Source organism: Dipodomys merriami, unplaced genomic scaffold, assembly GCF_024711535.1.
Source record: "Dipodomys merriami isolate MVZ:Mamm:240054 unplaced genomic scaffold, mDipMer1.0.p SCAF_13, whole genome shotgun sequence".
NCBI lineage: Eukaryota > Metazoa > Chordata > Mammalia > Rodentia > Heteromyidae > Dipodomys > Dipodomys merriami.
In genome coordinates this window covers 28,264,332-28,287,724 of record NW_027202604.1, presented here as the reverse complement: position 1 = coordinate 28,287,724, position 23,393 = coordinate 28,264,332, and the positions used below count along the sequence as shown (strand labels likewise).

The window sequence follows — 23,393 nt, the reverse complement described above, 5'->3', positions numbered from 1 at the left end:
TGAGTAAAAACTGGAAAAGTTCTCAGATTCTGGAACTGGGAAGTCCCACATGGTTCTTTATATTGTGTTTGCTTTCCCTTCTCTGCTCAGTTTTTAGGCAGGCTTTTCTATTTGTGGGTCTTCCTAAGCTCCACTCTTAACTCTGCAAGTCTAGCCATGTCAGCAGCACGCTCCAGCCCCTAAGGAAATTTCTAGGCTGGATGTCCCAGGCCAGCCATGGATCAACCTCCAAGCCGAAGGAGAGGTAGGGTTTTCATAGGCAAGGCGGGGTACCAAACCCATCGTTAGAGCTCGGATGTGTAGTCACTCCTGTCTGAGTCTGAAAAGCCACCTGGCTTCTCAAGTGGAAATTGAGGTGCACTAAGCAGACGGCAAGCCCCGTTAAGCAGAGACACCTTGCAAATGTCCACTGTGGGAACATGTGTTTGCCTGTGGCCTGAGGGGGAATTCATGTGGGATGGTATCATGAGCCTGTCATGACTATGAAGATCTTCCTAACCTGTGAAGCAGTTGTCTTATTCATCTATCACTGGAGAATCCCTTAGACATCACATGCTTGTAAAGAAGAACTCATATCCTTCTCTTTCCTTATCTTCTTCTCCCCTACTCCTTTTTTTTTTTGTAGATTGTGGGGTTGAACTCAGGTTCTGGGTCCTGCCCCTGAGCTTTTCTGCTCTACAACTTTGAGCCATAGCTCCACTTCTGGTTTTCTGGTGATTAATTGGAGATAAGAGTCTCATAGACTTTCCTGCCTGGGTAGGCTTTGAACCTCCATCCTCAGATCTCAGTCTCCTGGGTAGCTAGGCGTAAACCTCCAGCACCCTGCTTCCCCTGCCTTTATTACAGCAGAATTCCACATTGCTCCCCATGTCTGTCCAGTTCTTTTGTCTTTCTTCTACTTCTGTTTCCAAGTCAAAGGACTGGGGGAGAGTTGATTGGAAAATGCCTGATTGTTTTTGTTTTTAAGGTCACTTATTTTTAAACCTATGGAGAAATCCTTAGTCACTGGGCGTAACTTTCACCATTGGTCTTTGCTGCAGGGAAGACGAGAGTAATGCAAAGGGCGGCGTGTGGAAGATGAAAGTCCCCAAGGCCAGCACGGTACGTCTCTTCTGACCATGTCCCTGAAGCAGCAGCAATGCTTGGGGTTTGAGGCTGGGGGGTGGGGGAGGCTGAATGTGGTGAGCTGAGCATTTTGTGCCATTCAGAGAACCTCCCCAGAAGTCCCTCAACAGGCCTGGTGTGAGAAATGCATTTCTGACCTTGCCTGTGTCCTTTCTTACATTGCCACCTTGACAATTGTCTGTGGAAATGGTGTGGTCTGTATGAATGGGTCCCATCTCACAAGAAAGCTCAGGGTTCCCATGGAGGCCTTTCCCCACCCTTGCCCACATAACTAAAACAGGCAAGTTGGTTTTCCGTAGCACACAGTAGAATCCTTCCCACTAAAGCCTTTCCCGCCTCCCTGGAAGGCAACAGCACTGAAGGACCATGACATGAAGCAGAGGAGGCTGAGTTGTTCTTCATCCTTTAGGGTCTCTCAAGAGACAGGCCAGGCCTCAGAAGCCCATATGAGCTCTAGCTCATATGTGGACTGAAATAAATAATTAAATAAACTTGAGCAGTAAAATCAAGGACTTTAAACCCTAAGAAACCACAAGGCCTCTTTGGAAACATCCACATCTCACCTTTTTAATGATTTCTTTCATGTGGATATGTTCAAGTAATTAAAGTGTCTCCAGGAAGTCATGTCTAAAGACTGGACCAGATTTATTACTGCATAATAGAGAATATCAGAGAAAGAAATAACAAACCAAGCAAGGCAAAGAAAATACCTCTACCCACCTCCAAAAGAGAGCAGAGAATGTAAGAGAACGACAGGATATTAGCTCCCTACAGCCCTTCTCTTGCTTGCTTGCTTGCTTCTGTCTTCCTTTTTTTCTTTCTTTCCTTCCTTCCTTCCTTCCTTTTTTCCTTCTCTTTCTTTGTTTCTTCATTTCTTTCTCTTTCTCTCTTCCTTCCTTTCCTTCCTTCCCTCCTTCCCTCCTTCCCTCCTTCCCTCCCTCCCTCCCTCCCTTCCTCCCTCCCTCCCTCCCTCCCTCCCTCTCTCCCTCTCTTCCTCTCTTCCTTTCTCCCTTCCTCCTTTCCTTCCCTCCTTCCCTCCTTCCCTCCCTCCCTCCCTCCCTCCCTCCCTTCCTCTCTTCCTTTCTCCCTTCCTTTCTTCCTTCCCTCCTTCCCTCCTACCCTCCCTCCCTCCCTCCCTCTCTTCCTCCCTTCCTCTCTTCCTTCCCTCCTTCCTTCCTTCCCTCCTTCCCTCCTTCCCTCCTTCCCTCCTTCCCTCCTTCCCTCCTTCCCTCCCTCCCTCCCTCCCTCCCTCTCTTCCTTTCTCCCTTCCTCCTTTCCTTCCTTCCTTCCCTCTTTTTCCCCCCCCCTCTCTTTCTGTTTTTGCAGTGGTAGGCATGACACTCAAGGCCTTGCATGTTTATGTGTTTTGTTTGCTTGCACTAACTTTGTCTTGGATGGGAGCCAAGCATATCAATGTTCACTGAGATGCTTTGTCCTTCCCTGCTTGACCCAAACATTTGGTCACAAATACACTTTTGTGTCAGGGCAAGTGCCCTCACCCCAGTGCTTCGGCCAGTCCATCCCAGCTGCCCAGTTAGAGTCTGGTAGGCCAGGAGCATGACATCTCCCTTGTCCCGTTCCATCTCAGCTGTATCACTGACAGAGGACAGATACAAAGTGGAAACAGTAGTCCCTAGGAAGACACTAGAAGATGAGCAGGGAGGGCCTCGGAGAGATGAAAACTTCAACCTCCCCAAGGGTGACAGGTCATCTTTCAGGTCCCCTGTTGACTGCCAGGGCCTTGGATAAAAGATCAATCAGCCCAGTTGCTATGAGCTGCTGAGACCACAGCCACCAGTATTATGGTACTGTGAATGTGTACGGACTTCCTGGGTGTGGTACACAGGCAGCTATTTAGAGGATGCTCTTAAATGTTCAACCTCCTTGTTGCAAACACTGTGCTGAGCCCGCTGGATGCATTCAATGACTGATTTCACACTCAACAACAACCTCTGAGGTCAGTGTTATTCCCTTGTCTGCCTCAGGAGACTGATGCTGAGAGATTGGTAAACCTGCTTAGATGACAAAGAATAAACAGATTCTCAGCATTCAGAGCTGTGCTGGGAGACTTTGGAGCCTGTGATCTGTGACAAGGAGATGAAATGGGGCTAAGAATGGTTAGGTCTCCAGTGACCAGTGTGCAGGCCCTGGCTGCTTGTGGATGGCATTAGTAGGGGGTCTCACAGAAAGAATTCTGATGTTTCTCATTAGCAAGAGGTGGTTCTGATTGTGAACCAGTCCTCCAGGGAAACTGTATAGTCATCCATAAATCTACCACTTTGCATCAACAGCCCCCCTTCCATGAATGCATTCTTGCGAGCCTTTAGTATTCAAGAAACCAGAAATCCCCGTAGCTTGCTTGGGCAACCTTGTCCATACCTCATCAGCCACAGGAAATGTAAAGAGAAGGGTTTTACTAGTAGCACGCAAATATAATCTATTGAAGCATTTTGAATCAATGACCATGAGAAGTAGAGAGCCAGGAAACTCGGCCATTTGAACAGCTCCCTCCCACCTCTGTCTAGGTGAAGCTCACCCAGGGAGTCACTAGCAATTAGCACTCATTAGACTCTGGACTGTGTGCATCTATCTGGGTCCCATAGATGCCACTACTGTGTTTTATGGCTTGGAGATGTCTGCAGGCTTCCACTGTGGGCATAGAACGTGTGTGTGTAAAGTTCAAGAGCTTCTTTAGCTCCTGAAGATGACTGAAAAGCATGTGTGTTTTGTTTGTGACGTTGACTCTTGTCCCCTTCAGTCCACAGTTTGGAAAGAGCTGTTGTTAGCCACCATCGGGGAGCAGTTCACCGACTGCACTGCGGCAGGTAAGGATGGTCTGTCCGTATCTCCGGGGCCTTGGCTACCCCTTGTTCTTTGCAGAAGTTTGTTGTCCTCTAGGCAGCTTTCTGCATGGTTTGGAACGTGTTTGTTTTATAACTGAAAAGCTAGTTAGGCCTTTTTATCATGTGATTGTAGTGCTTGGTGGCAGATATGTGTGTGTGTGTGTGTGTGTACTTTTGTATATTTGCATATTATATAATCAGTCTTTATCCACTGGTCCTGCACTTGTTGATTCAATCAACCACAGATAAATAACTAAAAAGAAGAACTATCTTTTTTTTTTTTTTTTTTGTTGGTCGTGGGGCTTGAACTCTGGGCCTGGGCGCTGTCCCTCAGCTCTTCAGCTCAAGGCGAGCGCTCTACCACTTGAGCTACAGCGCCACTTCCGGTTTTCTGGTGGTTTATTGGAGATAGGAGTCTCACGGTCTCTCCTGCCCGGGCTGGCTTTGAACCGTGATCCTCAGATCTCAGCCTCCTGAGTAGCTAGGATTACAGGCGTGAGCCACCAGCGCCCGGCAAGAAGAACTATCTTTGATCTAAATATGCACATATTTTTTCTTGTCCTTGTAATTATTATAAGTAATCTAGACATGATTTAAGGTATAAGTTGGACATATATAAATATTATGCCATTTTATTTTATTTATTGTTCCAGTCTTGGGGTTTGAACTCAGGGCCTGGGTGCTGCCGCTGAGCTCAAAGTTAGTATTCTACCACTTGAGCCACAGTTCCACTTCTGGCTTTTTGGTGGCTAATTAGAAATAAGAGTCTCACAGGATAACTGAATCTTCTATTTCTCTAAACATATGTATTAGAAGCCTCCATATAGTTTCCTTTACAGCATAACTTAGTGGTATCGACAGCCATCTGTCCAATATAATAGGCAGAAAGAAAAGGCAAATATGACATCAGTCAGACTCTTAATTGTAATTTGTAGCAGGTTTCCTGTACCTGTGGCCTGCCATGTCTAGGGGCATTGAGGTGGGCAGTCTAGGTCCATCTGTCCCTCTACATTCCTTCCCCTTCGTCCTGTCCAGCTCCTGGCCCTGCTGAGAGAGGAGCTCACAGGTGACTAGACCTCCTCTCGGGTAGCTCCCTGCGATCTGAGGCCAACAGCGGGTCTGCAGCACCTCTGTGTGGAGACCACATCCAAAGTTTCTCTTGGTCTATTGTGTAAACAGTCCAAGAGGAGAAGTAGCCTGTGTGTTAAAGTTTTATTTTCTTCTTGAGTAGCTCCTTCTGCATGTTTCTAAGGGCACATTAAAAAAATTTCTGTTCTACTTCCAGTTAGAGGTTTCCTTTTCTGTTCTGATACCACTTTCATGAATTAGTATGGCTCTTGAATGGCCCTCAGTCTTTTGAGACAGGCATGTCTCTGGGAGCCTTGCCAGTCCTGTGGCAAGTTTCAAAGTCACCCTGTAAAGTGTCAGTAATTCCACTTCGTATTCATGGAAGGCAAAGGTTAGATGAACATTATAGGATCTTAAAGGTGTAGGCGCTTTCTCTTTTAACAGCTAACTCATGTGTATAACATGAAAACTCTGGGAGAGGAAGTCTTCTTATGAATTATTCCTCTTTCCAGAACCTGAGAGAATAGTCTGAAGTAGAAAGAGTACTCAGGATTGAGAAAAGAAGGCCAGTTGCTCTGTGGCTCTCCTAGAAGTGAGAGCATCAATAACCATTAACATTCAACAAATTAGCTCTCTCACTTGAAGCCCATTGGCTAATCTTTCTGGGCCTTGCTTCTGTCATCTTTAAATAGTGGCTCCTTCTAGCTCTGCCGAGGTAGGCTACTAGGTTTTGCTGGTTGATTCTACTACAGATGTCATATGTATCTGATGGACCTGCCTTTGTGCAACAAGGTTGGCATTTGTACTGCACACACTGTGTTTGGACAGGCTGCATTCTTAGCTGTGCCTACTTACCAAAGCCAAGCCAAAGCGAGATGGCATTCTCCATCACTTTACCCTCTGGCCAGGAAGAGGTAATGATGGCAAAGGACTGGAGAATGCCAGTGTTCCCCACAAGGCTATGTTAGTGACCCATGGCTTTTCCTGAGCAGAAAACTGCAAAAGCGCCTTCTGTACAGGATGCTCTTTTGTTACAGAAAGTTTAACATTGAGTTCTAGCAAGTGTATTTTTAAAGCAGAATTACGAAGAAAAACAATACCTAAATCATCCTATCTTTTTTTGATAGGGTTATAGTGTGTGTGTGTGTGTGTGTGTGTGCGTGCGTGCGTGCGTGCGTGTGTGTGTGTGTGTGTGTGTGTGAGTGTTTGAGTGCTGGTACTAGGACTTGAACTCAAGGCCTGGGCACTGTCTTTTTTTTTAATTTAAGGATGGTACTCTATGACATGAGCCACACTTCCACTTTCAGCTTTTTGCTGAATAATTGGAGATAAGAGTCTCATGGACTTTTCTACCTAGGCTGGCTTCAAACACATTCTTCAGATCTCAGCTTCCTGAATAACTAGGATTACAGATATGAGCCACCAGTCCCCTGACTGGCTTATAAATTTCTGAAGTGGGCTGTGATCAATTATTTTGTTGTTGTTTTGGGAACTTTTTGTTTTAATATGACATGTGTAGAGCTTATTTACAACGTAAGCCTCTCCCTATAACTGACTGATGAAAACATAGGATGTTACCAGCCCCGCCAGCTCCCTCAACTTCCCTTCCTTCACCATAGACTAATTGTGCTTGTTTTGCGACATTTCTATAAATGGAGGCATTTGGTGTCAAATTATACACATGTAACCAGGATCACATTCATTTAAAAAGGAAAGAAGGAAGAGGGAGGAAGGGGGAAGGTGGAGGAGAACAAGAAATTATGTCACTGAAGATGATTTATTTGAACAAATTAGACATGACATTCTTTAAATCATACTCAAGTAACAAAATGTTTAAAGCTCTGGAAAAACTTTGGGCACAATTATTCAGATTTGCACAGGCTGGCACATTAGGGCAGAGAGTATTAGGTGTGGGTAATGCTTCTCTTTGAAGTATTACTGATGGATGCTTAGTTTGGAAGTGCAGAGGGCTGCCTTGTTCATTAATGTGTCACAAACTTGTAAAACCAGGAGGCAGAAGTCTGCATGCCTACCCTTTCCTTGCCAATTAGCTTAAGCAGAGTGGCTGTGGGCAACCATGCAACTGTCCAGTAGGCTAAGTAGCTAGCATATCTGTTCTCTGATATTTGTTACACCGATCCAAGCCTGGAATTTCACTGCAAAACAACAACAACAACATCTATATTAGTCAGTGTTCAGAGTTATTCAGGCTTTAATGGCCATCTATTGGAGGGCTGTAACAGCACAGTCTTACTCAGTGGACAAAGGTACTCCTTCTCCATGCATGGTGCTAACAGATGGTGCCCGTTTTCTAGCCCATGCTTTAATCCTACCCAGATGATTGCTAGAAGGAAGTAGAGGACAGGAAGAATTCACAGAAAAGCAACAGCCAAGCAAACCACGAGACACTGATGAGCAACAGGGCCCACACAATATGGGTCAGTGAGTGCTGGGGTCAGTAGCACCAACTGCCCCTAAGGTCTCCAAAGCCTTGGCAGGAAGTCAAGAGAGATCCTTGACATTCTTAACAAAGATGGCAAGGCATGGAGGCAAAGTTCATCTGAGTTCACTTGGCTCCCGCAGCGCAGGGAATTATGCAACCCATTTTAGAAAAGAGCCTCATCCAAACAGAGTAAGAAAGAGCGAGCTTTGGTGACATGTTACAAAGGGTAAAATTACTTATCTGGAAAAGGCGTTTTTCTGGAACACTCTGTATCCTTGGATAAATGTGATGTGACTCTTTGGGCTCAGTGCACTGACTTGCTTTTCTCCAGCCATTCCCTGGGGGAAAGGAGGGGTTGATTCCAACTTTTCTGTGCCGTCTTCTTTTCTCCCTCCTAACTCTGACTTACAGATGGGATGATGAGATATTTAAAAATGATCAGACTGACCTGAAATTGTCACTCATTTCTTTGTTTTGCCCATCTTCCCCTCAGATGACGAAGTGATAGGAGTCAGTGTTAGCGTTCGGGAACGAGAAGATGTCGTCCAAGTCTGGAATGTAAATGCCTCTTTATTGGGTGAAGCAACTGTGTTAGAAAAGATCTATGAACTCCTGCCCCACATATCTTTTAAAGCAGTATTTTATAAACGTAAGTGCTTCATTTCCAGTTACTACTCTCTAGCTTATTCTATCATATGTTTAAAGACAAAAACTGTTGCAAATGAGGGTAAAGGCAGAGTCACTTGAAACTCTGTAACTCCAAAAATAATTCAATAAAACACAAGTGGGTTTCTTTTTTTTTTAAGTCAAGTTTAGTCTCAGAAATTAAAATGAGATTTTTATTCCTGCCTAGCCGCATGCATGTGAAAAGGAAAGATGCATTGTATTTTGTTATTTTGAAACTTTAAGCCTGAACTTAAAATTGGTCATGCTCAGACAAACAATTATATTCTATTGGAAACAACAATAACAGAAATGTCACTCTTTGAGCTGGCAGGTAGAGATTCAATCATCCCTTCATAAACAGGAATTTATAATGTCCGACATCTGTATTTGTGGAGGAAACTCATTTTGAGCTTGGCATGATTGAATGTTCTCCTGAATGCTAATACTTCCTCATTATGGGGTGACTGTGACAGAGGAACGAGAGCGGATTCATGCCTGGTGGTGAAATGGGAGCAGTGTGAATCGGTGTGTGGACCCATTGTTTCCATCATGATTCATGTTCATTGCTTTTGTGTGCTCTTCTGAAAAAAGTCATCTCTTTTCATAATGAAAACATCTTAGTGCTGTTAAATCAATGTCTGGTAGGTCTAACTGTGGGATACACTTTTTTCCTAAAGCTGTTGACCAGCTCTACACATAGGTGCTAAATTTCCTAAGTCCCAAACAGTTCCTGGACTTCTCATTTTTTAAAAAAAAATGAGTATATTTGTATTGAAGCTAAGATGCTCTTGATAATAAAATGCCCTAGTATTTTAGTATTACCAATAAAGGATTAAAAAAAAGTTCCCAATGAAAACTATGATGTACTAGGATTCCAAAGGCCTTCTAATATGTGTATGGGTGAGGGCATCTTAAAATTGCTGAAATACACTTTATTATTGTCTTGCATTTCCCAACTGCTTGCCAAAAAGGATAGGAAAGTCAAATTTCATTTCTTGAATGTCCTAGTGTGACAGCAGATAGGAAAACTTAGCCTCCCGGCAAAGACTTTTGTAGTCACCAGCAAATGAGTCAGGCTTTGCTCAGGGAGACTGATCTCACACTGCATATACTTAAGGAGAAACAGGTCCTTGGGTTTTTAGATATAAGTTTAAATTAAAAAAAAAAAGACAGCACTGCAGAAGTTGTATATGGGCTGTGCAGTGTGGAAATTGCCAATTTGCTGACACTATTCATCATTAATTATATATCACCCCACCTATAAACTGAAAAGTGTTCCGAGAATTTTTTCCCCAGGTTTCCATGCCCCCAAAGTAACTAGCAGAAACTACAAAAGGAAGTGTGATGTATTGCCAGGTGAGACAGGGCTTACCTTGACTGAGTCAGCTCCACACTTGATTCAAAGGCAGAGCCATCTGGAGTCATGGTGGCAGGCACTCTAGAGTTTTGTCAGGCAAAACTGATCACAGAAATCCCATCTCTCAACTGTTTTTACTTCCTCATCTGATTGTCGAGGTAGTTGGTCTGACATGATCTCCAAGGTTCCCTTTTACTGCAGCATTCTATGAACAGATTTCCAGGTAGCACATTGGTTAGCAGCAGCTCAGCAAGATGTGTTTTCTTAGATAAGTAGGCCACAGGGTGATGGGCTAGTTTTCCTGGACTGTAGCCATAATCAGGTAAGAAGGACCAAAGGCCAAATGACTTACACCTCTTAGGATAATTGTGGGAAAAGAAAAAGGACATAACTAAAAGAAAGAAAGATTACTCCTTGGCTAGCTGAATCAAGCTGAAAAGATGCCCTAAAGGTGGCTTGTTTTTGTCAGTTTGTGAGTGGTTTAGAACCAGTAGTAGTCCTCAGCAGAAATCCATAATTTAATGGTGCACAAACATTTAAAAACTCAAAGACCATTGAAATAAAAATTAGAATTGGAAAAAAAACCCAAGCCATTCTCTGTATTTTATATGAAGCAGGCAGTCCTTTACTGAGTGGGATTACATTCCATGTACTACTGAAATCATTTGGGAAATGAGCAAAAAGCTGACTCGGTGAGATGCAGGGTCCCCTGGGTGGGTGAGTCTGGGAGTGGCCATTCCTTTTTCTGTTCTGTCTTGTGAATGGAACCTGTAAGGACAGCTCACAAGTTTATGGAAGTGAGGTGATGGCAGACTTTCTTTGCGGTAGGAATCCTTGCCTATTCAGTCCTGGCCTCCAGTGGGTATATAAGGCTCTGGGCAGTGCTAAGTGCAATGTGAAGTTGCTGATCATTTGAGTGAGAAAGTTACAGTGTTCATGGACCACCCCACACCCACTCTTAAGATCTTCAGTGGTGAAAGACAGGTCAGCGCAGGGCAGACTGGTTACCTGAAACCAAGCCTGTCCCTGTCTCTTCTCTCCCCTCTTCACCTCATTTATTTTTGTATGGGTGCAGCGGAGAAATATTTTTACATTTTTTTATAGCTTGGGAGGGGGGAATCAAAATAAGGATCGTTTTTTGTAACCTATGAAAAATACCTAACGAATTTCAGCATCCCTGATTATTTTGATTGGCACATAGAGATGTGCATGTGCATCTGCATTTTCTCTTGCTGCTTTGGTGCCCTAGCAAGCATTATTTCCAGCAGGGCTTGGTGGCACACCTGTCTGAAATCCTAGCAGTCAGGTGGAGGAGTTATTAGGGTCTTGAGTTGAAAGCCAGGCTGATCTTAACATAGTGAGACCCTATCTCCAAAAACAAAATAAAACAACAAAAAGTGCTTTCAGAAAAGTTTGCCGACTCCTGGCTTACAGAGCAGTTCTGTAGTACCTTCCTACCTACCAGGGCTGTTCTGAGGTGTTGCTGCTTTCTTCTGCTGTTCCCTTTACCCAAGGACCTGGGAGTGTCTCAGCTGCGCCTTGTAGCCTCTCCCTCTTTACCTGGAAATCTTAAAAAAACAAAAAACATCTTTGCGTAGTCCTCTATCCTTCTGTGGCTCTTGGATTTGACCCTGAAACATAAGATATTTCATAGCAGATCAAGCCATGTTTTCTTTGCTGTCTGCCCTAAAACATCTTCCTTACAAAGGAAACAAAAAGTGAAATATTTTTAAAAGCTATAGCCCTGAGAAAATGTTCAGTGAGGTCCGATTTCAGGCCATCCTTAGGATTTTGACCTGAGGTCACCCTTGGAGCTACAAGGCAGCACATTTTCCCAATGTTTGACACACTTGAAAAGCAGGTTGCAGTCCACATTAAAGACAATCTGAAGGGACCGATACTCCTCACATCCTCCCTCCCCTTCATCTGTTCTAGTTCTAGTGGGAATCAGGAGTTGAAATCAGGAATTGAGAGGGGCTGCAGAGGTAAAGTGAGCCCACCAAACTGTGTCCTCAGGTGCCAAGCACCCAGAGAAGGCGGTGAGGGCCAAGTATACAGGACCCTAAGTATGTGTTCAGACCTCTCCCTTTATCATGATGGCCCCCCAAATACTGGAAGTGAATTTTCAAACTTGGCTTTTTGCCTCCTTTTTTAAAATATTTTGGCCAGTCTGGGGTCTGAACTCAGGGCCTGGGCACTGTCCCTGAGCTTCGCTGGTGTAAGACTAGCACTCTAAGCCACAGTGCTTTTTCTGTTTATGTGGTACTGAGGAATCAAACCCAAGGCTTCATGCATGCTAGGCAAGCACTCTACCACTAAGCATTCCCAGCCCATCTTTTGCCTCTTGGTAAGGAAATGTTATGTATTTTGCAGATCTCCCATTTCCTGTCTTCCACTTTGAAAATGTTTTTGCTAGCATATTGTTTTAGTTTTATTCTAAAGTTCCTAATTATAACTAATAATTCTGCACACCAAACAAGTATAGGGCTGAAAATCGACTAGGGTTTGGGAGTGGGGGGTGGGTCATGGTTGGGAAAATAAACAGCCTCATCCATCTGATGAAACTTCCATTTTACACGAAAGGTGTGGAGAGGTGGGGGAGGGGCATACCGAGTCCTGTCACCCTTGTGTGATTTTTTTTTTTTTTTTGGTTTGGTGTTATTTTGTTCTTGAAGATAGGCTTGTGAATGGCCCTGTCTGGGTGAGTTAGGTTCCCTTCCTGGTATATTTTGTGGGGCCCATTTTCCCTGTGGTGTTTGCCCAGCACATTCTCCTCATCAACGCGGGATGAGTCACCCCCTTAGGCACCACAAGAAGGAACAGGCAGCAAGCCCGTTGCTTGTTTATTCCTTGTTTTAATTTTCATTATTACGTTTCTCAGGAAATGCACGCCTTAGCTAATAGTTACTGGCACACACACACAAAAAAAGGTATTTGAATTCTTGCCAACTATTGGGGAAGCTGAATGAGATGCCTTAGAGGAGGGTTGGCCCATCCTTTGCTTAAAGTTTTCTTTCCTTTTTTTCTTTTTTGTTTTTTTCTGTCCTTTAGCCCATGAAGAGCATCATGCTTTTGAAGGTGGACGTGGAAACCACTAATTGCACTCTGTAAAGAATTCTTTGTCCTTTGCTGATTGGTTTTGGAAACGGTCTTAAGAGGAGGGAGAGTGAAGGAAGAGAAGACTTGCCGAAGCCCGATGCTGGTCAATTTAGAGTGGGTTTCTGTGCTTGCAGACTGGGCAATTAGAGGACTCGCAGTGGCAGGTGGGGTGGGGGAGATGCTGTGGGTTTCTGCCTTCATATCACTTGCTTTGTTTTATTTTTTTCAGTTTTTCTTTTTTGCTTTTCCTTGTTTTTTCACTCCCAAGTACTATTTTTTAATTTTTTTGCCTTGAAAATTTCTTCATTCAGGCTCATTATTTTCAACAGTCGCCTTTCATTGAGGCACGGGAACTCAGTTTCCCTTTGAGTAACTCTGCTGTACCTAGTTAATGAGAGTATACATCGTCATGACAATGCTGCTTTGAAACCACACTGTAGGGGAAGGAATACTAGCTTGGTGAAACCTGTCTTTTGATTATTTGTTGTGACATTCCCGTGTGCTATGAGCTGGGCATTGTTTTTGTTGTTGTTGTTGCTGTTGTTGTTTTTTGTTTTTCTTTTTCTGTCCCAGAGGAAAGAGAAAAAAACCATATTCAAACCTGATGTTGCAAGACGGCACACACATCTTTTGTTTTTCCTTCTTAAAACTTAAGAGGTAAAAGAAAAAAATTGGTTTGCCTGCATCAGGATCAGAATTACACTTTAGGTTTTTGGATTCTTTGTGCAAATATTTCTAACCAGAATCTCAATCCGGTCTTTTCAATGAAAGAGAAGTAGTCGCAGGCAATTTTATCCAGTGGTGAATGTGATTTTTCTGACTTAAAGTGGAAGTGATATATATATTTTTTACATGTTTGAATTCCACTTCTTCTAACGTATAAGGGTGTTTATTCACTTGGGACTTTCCAGATGAATTCTAATACGTTTTGTAAAGCCATCTTCCCTTCCCCTCCTCTTAGGTATCATTTCTGATACTCAACAGCCCTCTAGCCTTAGGTGCCTTCCCTCCCTTTTCAAGCAGGAGCAGGAAACTTAAGTCCACATCCAGGCTGCATGAAAACACTCACAAAGTTGAACTTTGAGTGCATCCTGTTCATATTAGTGATGAGACTTGTTGTTATGTACTGCATTGGACTACCAAAGAAATACTGGCTTCAGTAGAAGGAACTCTTGGAGCCCTGAGACCCATTTGGAACATGCCGATTTCCCTGTATTGACTTTGTGCCCAGCTTCTTGGTGCTTTTACCTGAGAAGGAGTGGGGCCTTTTGAAAGCCCTCAACAGGCTTACTTCTGATGGCTTCTTGTGGGAGCTGTGGGAAATAGTTTGCACTTATGCATTTCTCCAAAGGGTGGTGCATTAGAACTCCCTGGAACTCGGGATTTTTAATACCTCTTGGAAATGTTGAGCAGCAGAGAGAGGCAGAACTTCTCTCAGCCTCCCTCTCACATGTATTTTGTCAATAAAGTTTCCCATTCAAATGTTTCAAATGACTTGCGGTGATGATCTATTTATCAACGTTGTTCCCTCCACTCACATTACTAACCACATCAGCCATAATAATAGTCATCATCATCAGAGTTTTTTTTTTTTTAATTCTTTTTTCACCCCCTAAGTTGAGTTTCTCCAGCAATTGCACATTTGGGTATTGGGACCTGCTTTTCTAAGCAACGTGCATTTCTTTAAATGTCATTTTAAAATTATTCCTCAAGGATTAAACATTTATTCTGAACCCAAAATTGCTTTTTATTATATACGTATTTTTCTGATAGGGTAGAAACAATATAATTGACTTCATTGTAAGTGACACCTATATTTCTATCAGTCACTGAGTTTGGAGCAAGCCTTATTTTAGAACTTTATTTAAAACATTTTTGGTGACATGTTCAATTTTTTCCTGTGTGTAGCTTTTGAAGTAAAAATAAAACAACTAGGAATGCTAGGTTGGTGTTCATGCTTTCGAGTTCTATTGTTGATGATCCTGGAGCATGATCACACATGGGAGATTTTTTTTTTTGTCCCAATGAACTTCTACACTATTCTGACCTTTTGGAAAATACCAAACATGAGGAGGATTTAATTTGCCTAATGTTAAGAACCTATCACCTAAATTACTCTCAAGAGTGGATTTTTGTCAGATTTTGCTTTGGAAATTGTTATAATTGAATATTTAGTCATAACAGACTTTGTCTGAACTAAGCTGATTTAATCAGTTTAAAAACCTCTCATTACCTCCTTAGATTAAAGAAGCTAATACTTTTTGGAGATAGAAGGAAATACTTTGGGGGACACGTGATTTTGGGGGTAGGGTAGTTCAGCCATCATGACCCATGCCTGGCCAAGTGGGAAGTTGGGTAGAATGAGACCTTTCAGCCAGGCCCTGCAGGTGCAGCCTCTGTTTTCTGCAGAGAGCTAACAACATAGACGCCAGGGGCTTGCTTTCTTCTCTGGTAATTCAGCAGTCTGTGAGACAGAGCCAGGAAATCTGATTGAAACTAGTATATATATTCTTATTCCATCCCTCCACCTCCGTTATTCCCGAGTGGCCTATCACAAGCACTTCCTTACATTGGGAGAGTTATGGGGGAGAGTTAAATAACTAAAGACTCATTGGTGCAGTCCGTCCACTGACTTCGCATAAGCACTTTCTGAAGTGTTAGCCTCCTTGTTAAGATTTCCTCTTTCACTGGAAAGATAATGGCAGTTGACAGCTAACAGGTTCCTTGGCTGTAATGTTGCTACTTAATTCACAGGATGATGAAACAATGTGCAAACGAAAACACAACTCTAGTAAAACTAAGGTTAGTGTCTCTCTACCCACCCCTCTCCACTATACACAGTCACAGATTTTACAATCAATAAGAACTTTAGATAGAAGGGGATAGATCCAGGAGACATGCTACCCACCAGCTTACCAGCTGAGCCTGGACTGAATTTGTCCCCTTAGGAAGTACACAGGGGGTGAGTGACAGGGCTAGGCCTTACAGTCTGCAAGCTGCATCCTGGTGCAAGTTTTCTCATAGAGAAGACTCCGGTATCTATCAACCCAGCCCCCCAAACCTGTCACCCCCTGGTCAGCACTCACATCGGACTCACCCTGACTGGGGATATAGTCACACCGTCAGATGCTCTTTTAAATAACTGCTCATTTTCTTTTGTTCACTTGCGATGGGTGGCTTTAGGTTTGGAATCTGGAAGTAGGCTCCCCTCTTCCCCCCCCCTTCTCCCTGCCCTCATCCCCCACCCCCCCGCCCTATGGTGGGAGGGGCCTCTGGGGAATCTCACCATTGACACAAACCCTGCACCTGTAATGCTCACACGGTGGCGCTGCCTGCCAGCCCACGGTTCCAGAACAGCAGCAGCAGAGTGGAGCTAGCCATGTTGTGGGGTTATTTTAAGATCCTGCTGCATTATTTGATTAGAGTGTAAAAATCGTACTTGGTGGTGACATTTAGTTCTCATACACCTAATAAAATAATGTGTCAGAGAGAACTCTCCAGACATGTAAAAAAGAAAAGGGGGTGTGTGGGAGAAACCCTTCAAATCCTAGGCATTGGCTATGTAAGCAGTCATGATGGGAAAAGAGTAAACTTAACATGTACAAAGAAGATACGGAATAGGTAGTTGGTAGTGTGAGCAAGACAAAAATATTCGGATGTGGTTTTGGCTGTTTTGCTTTCTGGAAGAGAACTCCCCTTTAAAAATGTAAATGGACCCTTTAGCTGTGGTATGTTTCTGTTAGAATTTCACTCATTAAAAATGCAAATAGAGGACTGCCTGTTTCATTTTTTAAAAATTGCATCACATGTTGAAGTCAATCAAAAGTATTCTAGAGTTTGGTGGCTTAGGACTGTGGAAAACCTAGACAGCTGTCTCAGAGCCTCGAAGAGTCAGAGGGTAACAAGGAAACACAGGAATGGAGTCAAGAGGCAAGTCCTGTGTAGCAGTTACTGGGTTCTCTTTGACCACTCTCAAGAGGCAAAAAGCCCCGGTAGATTCATCCATTTGATTGTACTTTTCTGGGATTGCTTCTCTTCTTTTTGTACATATCCATCAACAATTTAAGAAAAGTTGTAAGTTATCCCCTTGGAGCCCATCTTTCATGGTGCTGATGGGACTTATGTTTTTGAAAGAAAACTCAGAGACTTAGAATCTGTGAGTAGAAGAGACCTTTGAGATCATCTAACCCTTAGCATGCCCAGGCATTGCCAGAGTGCTTATTTATGGCACAGATTTCTCTCTGCCCCTCCCTGTAACGCTGAGTCCAGACTTCTGTATTTGAAGCTAATGCCCCAATGACAAAAAACCCATGGCCCTCAGGCCTCACTTTGACAACTTCGGATTTTATGCAGCTTCTGCATTGGGCACATGAAGGAAGCCCTCCACCCCTTAGCTCCTTCAGATACCCAGATTTTAATATGTAACACCAACAATCTTTTGAGAGCTGGAGAAAATCCTTATTACTAAAAATTGAGTGGAGGATGCTCATAAATAAAAACTTTATGACTAGGACCACAGCAGTCATAAATAGCCCATCCCTGGAAGTCCATAATACAAAACCTTTCATACCAAGCAGTAGCTTTTCTCTCTTTATAAATACCATTTCAGCCTGTTAAGAGAAACGAAATTAATGGTCAGAAAAAGTAGCTGCTCCATATGCAATAACTACTTTTCTATAATGTCTTAGGGCATCTGGGGTTCAGCATCATTGAACACGATTAAATGAATGTTATAGAGCTATAAAATTGCATGTAAAAGAACGCAAAACTGTTCAGATGATGATCAGAGTAGCCTGGGAATGAGTTTCCACTAAAATTAATTGTCACTTTCTAAATGTAGCTTAGCAAAGCTGTTACTAAACTGGAGGGATTCACTAATGTATAGGAGTGTCCAAAAAAAAAATTAGTTTTCCCCAAACCATGAGAATGGTAACCAGCAGAAAGAAGTCATTGTGAAGTCAATGTTTTTGTTTGTCATTGCCTCTTAAAAAATGCACTGTCCCATTGTATATGTGTGTTGAGTGTGCTTTATTAGAATATCCAATAAAGTAGCCTTTGGATATTCTATGCTCTGTGTCTCCCAGAAATTGTGAGGTTGAGAATCCATGTTCAATGTTTAAATGTTTGCTTGCTGCCTGGAAAAAAAAAAAGATCAACTCATTAAATGAAATGCAATGAATGAAATCCAGTTTCAACATCTCATATTGAAGTCAGAATTTTTCTTGAACTTTTATTCTGGAACAAGTGGCTTTGGGGAGGCATTTGCTAAATTGGCAACTTTGTATTACATAGGGAGAAGCATGAAGCAAATCATTTTTTTTTTTTTAGTTTTCTATAGAAAAAAGAGGTATGTATTGTCTTTGAATACAAAGAAGCGATTTTAATAAGAGCTTAAGCAGGTGAAATTTTTAGTTTTTAGCACTTTTTATAGTTGAATAATGCTGAAGAACTCTGAATATTTTAAGGAAGTTATAGGCTTTCTGTTTTCAAGGGGAGCTGTTAATTTGGTGAGCCATGCATTCAATTTTCCCCAAATTTCTCAGACTTTAATGAAGTACCATAGCTTTCAAACCATGGTTGTTTTTTAAAAAGTATTCATTCACAGCAAGTTATCATAATTTTGCATGGATCCTTGGGGAGTCTTTAGTTTTATTTGAATTATTACACACACACACTTCAAGTTGCAACTAATAAGCACACTTTGAGCTTGAGATATATCTAGGACCATTTGTCTTGAACTTAAAAGTCTTATCAGTTGCCTTGAAAGTTCTTCATTCTTTAGAGCAGACTTACCTGTGTAAGTTGAACCAGGTTTATTTGCCTGATGGTTTGGATCTGCTCAGACCTCTCTCCCCGCCCCATTTTATACCATCTGTGCCCTGTGCAACCTGGGACCCCCTCACATCTGGCGACAAGCTGGTGGAATGCCCTTCCTTTTGATCTGGTCTCACCTAGTGATTTGCTCAGTATTTTGAAGGTCAGACTGAAAACTTTTTCTTTTCTAGTTATTTTGGATTTTATATCGTGTGTTGTGTTTGAAGTCCAGATACATGTGAAAGTTGCTTCTATAAGTCTGTCATTTTTATTCCACCCTATTGCAGCAATAAGGTAAGACTAGCTTGTACTCTTCTTTCTGAAAAACTTAATGTGTAGAGTGCAAATGTTTACTTGCACAGAAGTGTTTTGTTTTGCAGTTTTCTAATTTGGGACTTGTATTGTCATGAGTTGATGTCCTTACTTTTTTTTTCAAAGTTAAAATTATATGAAGTGTGTTAGAGGGTTATTAATGGACAGAAATGAATTTTGAGATCTTTTCTAATCTATTGTGCTAGTTTCTCCTTCTCTCTGGCTGGGTTCTTATAATACAGAAATATTCTTCTCACTCACCAGGTTTAAAAGTCTCATGCAATTGAACAAACCACATTGTGTAATCTTAATTAGGTTCCAGGTATGTGTATGGTGATGATCATAACCCTGTTTATTCCAGCATGTTTTGCAACGTATTTCCAGCAGTTCTAATATGTGTGAGGCTTCCAGTAACCAGGAACCTGGCACATAGTAGGTTCTCTGTGTTCCCCGACTGGGTGCAGTGTATCTATTTTGCATCTCTCCTGGAGCACGGTTGGCCAGAAAACTGGTCTTAGGCTCTCAGAAAACACATCTTACTTGATTTAATACTTCTTTACTTTTTACTCAGGATGGTTTCATTTTAGAACAGTTATTTGTCTTTGATGCTGCCAACTACCCAGGTGATTTACTTGTTCCCCATTTAGCTAACCAGCCAACTTATTTATTCTAGACGGTCTCAGACATATCCCTTTAAAAGCAAACAAAATACCAGCGAGCCCTTATTTCTTCCCATTCATCTACAGACGTTCCCATCTCTCACTGAAGAAGCCAGCAATTCAGAATTCGGTGTGAGATGCCCAATTAATTTTAACACAGCAAATTTAATGAAATCTGTGAGGGGCAGGACGTAACACACTGAAGGCTTTAAAATTTCATAATACCTCCTTCTCGTATTGGAGTCTGGTTACTGCCACCCTGCATTCTCTGTGTACTTTATCATCTCGTGGTTATTGATGCACTTTTCAGAACATGTTCTCAGTTGTTTTATTAGCATAGGCTTTGCTTTCCCACCTCACATGTAGGGTTTTGGAGGCCAAGACTATGCGTGCCTTTTCTTTCTCAGTAATTCTTTTCAGGCAGTAATTGCTGTTTAAAAAAAAATTTAACTGCTTTCCACTAACGAATGTATTAAATATCTCTGGAATTCTCCAGGCTGATAGGTCTTTTGTTACAGGAAGAAAAGAAAACAGTAGCATGTACAAGGCTCAGCAAGTTCAAATATATATCATCTGAATGTAGTTCTAACTTCCCATCATCTGGCTCAGTGATGGTGCTGACTAGCTTATTTCTTGCCAGAGAAAATAAGTTTAAATCATAAGCATATATTAACTAGCAGGCATAAATCATAAGGCTTTAGAATCCTTAGCATGTTGAACTCTGTACGGTTTGTACAGATGGTATGGCTGAATGCATGCTCCTCCCAACATGCAAGTTGTGGGTAGGCCCTTACTCCCCAATTTCCTCTTCAACTCAGGAAACTTCAATCATTTGCTCATTCTCCTCCCCACCCCCTCCACCAATACAGGAATCTATAAAGTAGCTACCCAAACTGAGGTTGCAGTTCTGGGACTCTTCCTGGAGAAGAAGGATGAGAAAGGATGTGAACCACCACAGGGACACTTGCTTATTCAGGCCAAAATAAGTGATGTTTGGTGGGGATTCGTCAGGTTATAAAGGACACTAGTTCTCTGAATGTGCTTTTTTTAAAAAATGAAAAAAAAACCCACAGAATCAAAATTTAACACAGGGTCACCCACTTAAAAAAAAAAAAAAAAAGCATTCCCCAGAAGGATGCTTCTACCAGAAACACTTCAAGATAGTTCCCAGAGGTCTTCAGCTATGTTTTTAATCTGGATGTGATTGGCTGTCATCCTAGCTACTTAGGAGGCTGAGATCTGAAGATCTCGGTTCAAAGCCAGCCCAGGTAGGAAAGTCTATGAGACTCTTATCTCCAGTTAATCAGAAAACCAGAAGTGGTAGCGTGCTAGACTTTTGTGGAAAAAAACTCAAGGACAGCACCCAGGCCCTGAGTTCAAGCCCCATAACCAATAATCCCTCCCCCCCCAAAAAAAATGCTTTTAAAGCCATGTTAAAAAGTGCCATAGCCAAGCACTGTTGGCTCACACCTATAATCCTAACTACTCAGGATGCTGAGATCTGAGGGTCTCAGTTCAAAGCCAGCCTAGGCAGGAAAGTAATTTGTAAGACTCTTATCTCCAATTAGCTGCCAGAAAACGGAAAGTGGCACTGTGGCTTAAATGGTAGAGTGCTCACCTTGAGCTGAAGAGCTCAGGGGCAGCACTCAGGCCCCAAGTTCAAGCCCCATGACTGACAAAAAAAAAGTGCCATAAACACAAATACACTTAGAGTCCTGTGCATCATTTGTCAAAATTTAACATTTCAGAAGGCAAATAGCATCACTTACATACTCCTTGATTTTTGCAAAACATCACTTAAAAAGACACCTTTTTTAATGCATTAAATTAAGTGAATACATTAAATTAAATGAATTAAGTGCCCAATATGTCAGAAACATGCAATGTTTGTCATTCCTATTACATATACACAATTTATTAAGGCCATTTATACAGATGTTCCACTTATTTACAATATCACTGAGAAAAACAGAAGATGCTTTCCAAGAAGCTACCAATAGTCATGTTATTGTCAAGGACACAATAGGCTATCCAGTAGTAAATCATATAACACTAAAAGTAGCAATAATGATAATAACTACATTTATGGATTGTCCAAGAATGGAATTGAGTGCTTTCTGTGTATTGTTTAATCTATTAATATTATAGTCAAATTGGTATTATAGCAGAACCATTCAACCCTAATCTCTGATTGTACTGATTCTGTGTTAGTTCTTCTTGGGGAGATTTTTGCCTCCCCTAGAAGCATATTGATGAAGAAGTGAGAGGATTTGCTCAGGTAGAGAGAAGACTAAATTTCAGCCGGCAGGGGACCATTTTGTAGAAGGTGACAAGTTCTTGCTCACAGCTGATATTCTACCTCTGGAGCTGTGCCTCCTAGCCAAGATGGCAGGTTCTGAGAAGCCATAAATAAGTAAGACCTCTGTCAACATGGTGTCTCTTTATGTTTCAGGAAGCATTTCCCAGTAAGCCCTTGGCCCTACCCTGAGATCTAACCTGAATGTTTCCCAATTCTGAATGCAATTCTTTAATCTGTGCCAACCTTAGGCTACACACTGATCAGCTTCCTGATCAGCCAACCGAGGGGATTCTTTTTTTTGGGGGGGGGTCTGGTCCTAGGGCCTGAACTCTGGGCCTGGGCACTGTCCCTCAGCTCTTCAGCTCAAGGCTAGCACTCTAACACTTGAGCCACAGTGCCACTTCTGGCTTTTATCTTTTTGCTTATGTGGTGCTGAGGAATCAAACTCAGGGCCTCATGCATGCAAGGCAAGCGCTCTACCACTGAGCCACCTTCCCAGAAGCTATGACTTTGCTAAGTGCAATTAGCTGACTTTCTGTGATGAAACAGATCAGATCCCAAATTGAGCCTCTTTTTTAAATTGTAAAATGATGGTACAGAGAACCATGTAAAACAAACATGTAACCCAGTGAATTGATACAAGGAGAAAGGTCTTTGACCAAATAAATAGCCTTGAGCGTTTCTCTACACTTTGTGTCTGCTTTGATCTCAAGAGAAAAACATAGTTTTTGTTTTTGTCATTTTACTTATAGAAGATCTTCCACTTGTGAACATTGGACTCAAGAGTTATTTATAAATCCTTTAAGGGATTAGTGCAGAATGGTGCCCCATGCACTTGGTAGTCCCATAAATCAGAGATGGGTAGAGTTCAACATGCTTTGGCTGTAGTGTGTGGCTCTGTCCATACTTATATCAACAGTACTATTGGTAACCTGTGATGGACTACATCTAAGCACAGAGATTAAGTACTCTCCCACACCCTAGGAGAGCAATGCTTTTATTGTTCCCAGTTTCTGTATGTGGAAACTTAAACTCAGAGAGGTCTTCCCCAAGGTCACACAGCGACCTTTGCCAAGTCAAGGTACAGCTAAGGTCTCTAATGTTTCAATGCATCTAATGCTCTATACTATCACTGAGGGAAATTGAATGTTCTGATAGACAAGAACTTTGAGATTCCTTCTGCAAGTTTGTTTTAAAAGAAAATAATCACTGGACACCAGACACCATGGCTCATGCCTATAATCCTAGATACTGGGATCTGAAAATCAGTTCGAAGCCAGCCCAGGCAGGAAAGTCTATCAGAATCTTTATCTCCAATTAACCAGCAGAAAGCTGGAAGTAGAGGTATGGCTCAATTGGTAGAGAACCATTCTTGAACAACAACAACATAAACTAGGAGATAGTACCCAAGTCTTTAGAAGAGATAGAGAACTCACTGGCCCAGTTCACAATCTTCATTTTACATAGAAAGCAATGACTCAGAAAGGAAAAAAAAAGCACTTAAGGTTACACAAGCAGTTTGTGGCAAAGTTGCAACCAGATCCTGGAATCTGGTTGTTAAAAAAAAATCAGTGATGGTTTCTTCCCATGTCTCATGTGGCAAAAAATATCCACATTTCCTAACCTGCCTCTTTGCACAAGTCCATGTGGGCAGATCTGTCTTGAAATTAGTTTTCCAGCTAGAATATGCCATCCACTTGCTTATTTT

General features: G+C 42.1%; 1 protein-coding gene across 1 annotated transcript in view; it reads left to right on the top strand.

Annotated features, from left to right (window-relative positions):
- Eif4e3 (eukaryotic translation initiation factor 4E family member 3) overlaps positions 1 to 14,355 on the top strand; it is a 39,252-nt gene extending 24,897 nt beyond the window's left edge. Inside the window, exons 4-7 of the mRNA XM_070018965.1 lie at positions 1,041 to 1,101; positions 3,884 to 3,950; positions 7,973 to 8,128; positions 12,554 to 14,355. Coding sequence (XP_069875066.1) covers positions 1,041 to 1,101; positions 3,884 to 3,950; positions 7,973 to 8,128; positions 12,554 to 12,600 — 331 coding nt within the window. The 3' untranslated portion in view covers positions 12,601 to 14,355. The remainder of the gene's footprint in view (positions 1 to 1,040; positions 1,102 to 3,883; positions 3,951 to 7,972; positions 8,129 to 12,553) is intronic.
- The last annotated feature ends 9,038 nt before the right edge of the window (positions 14,356 to 23,393 follow it).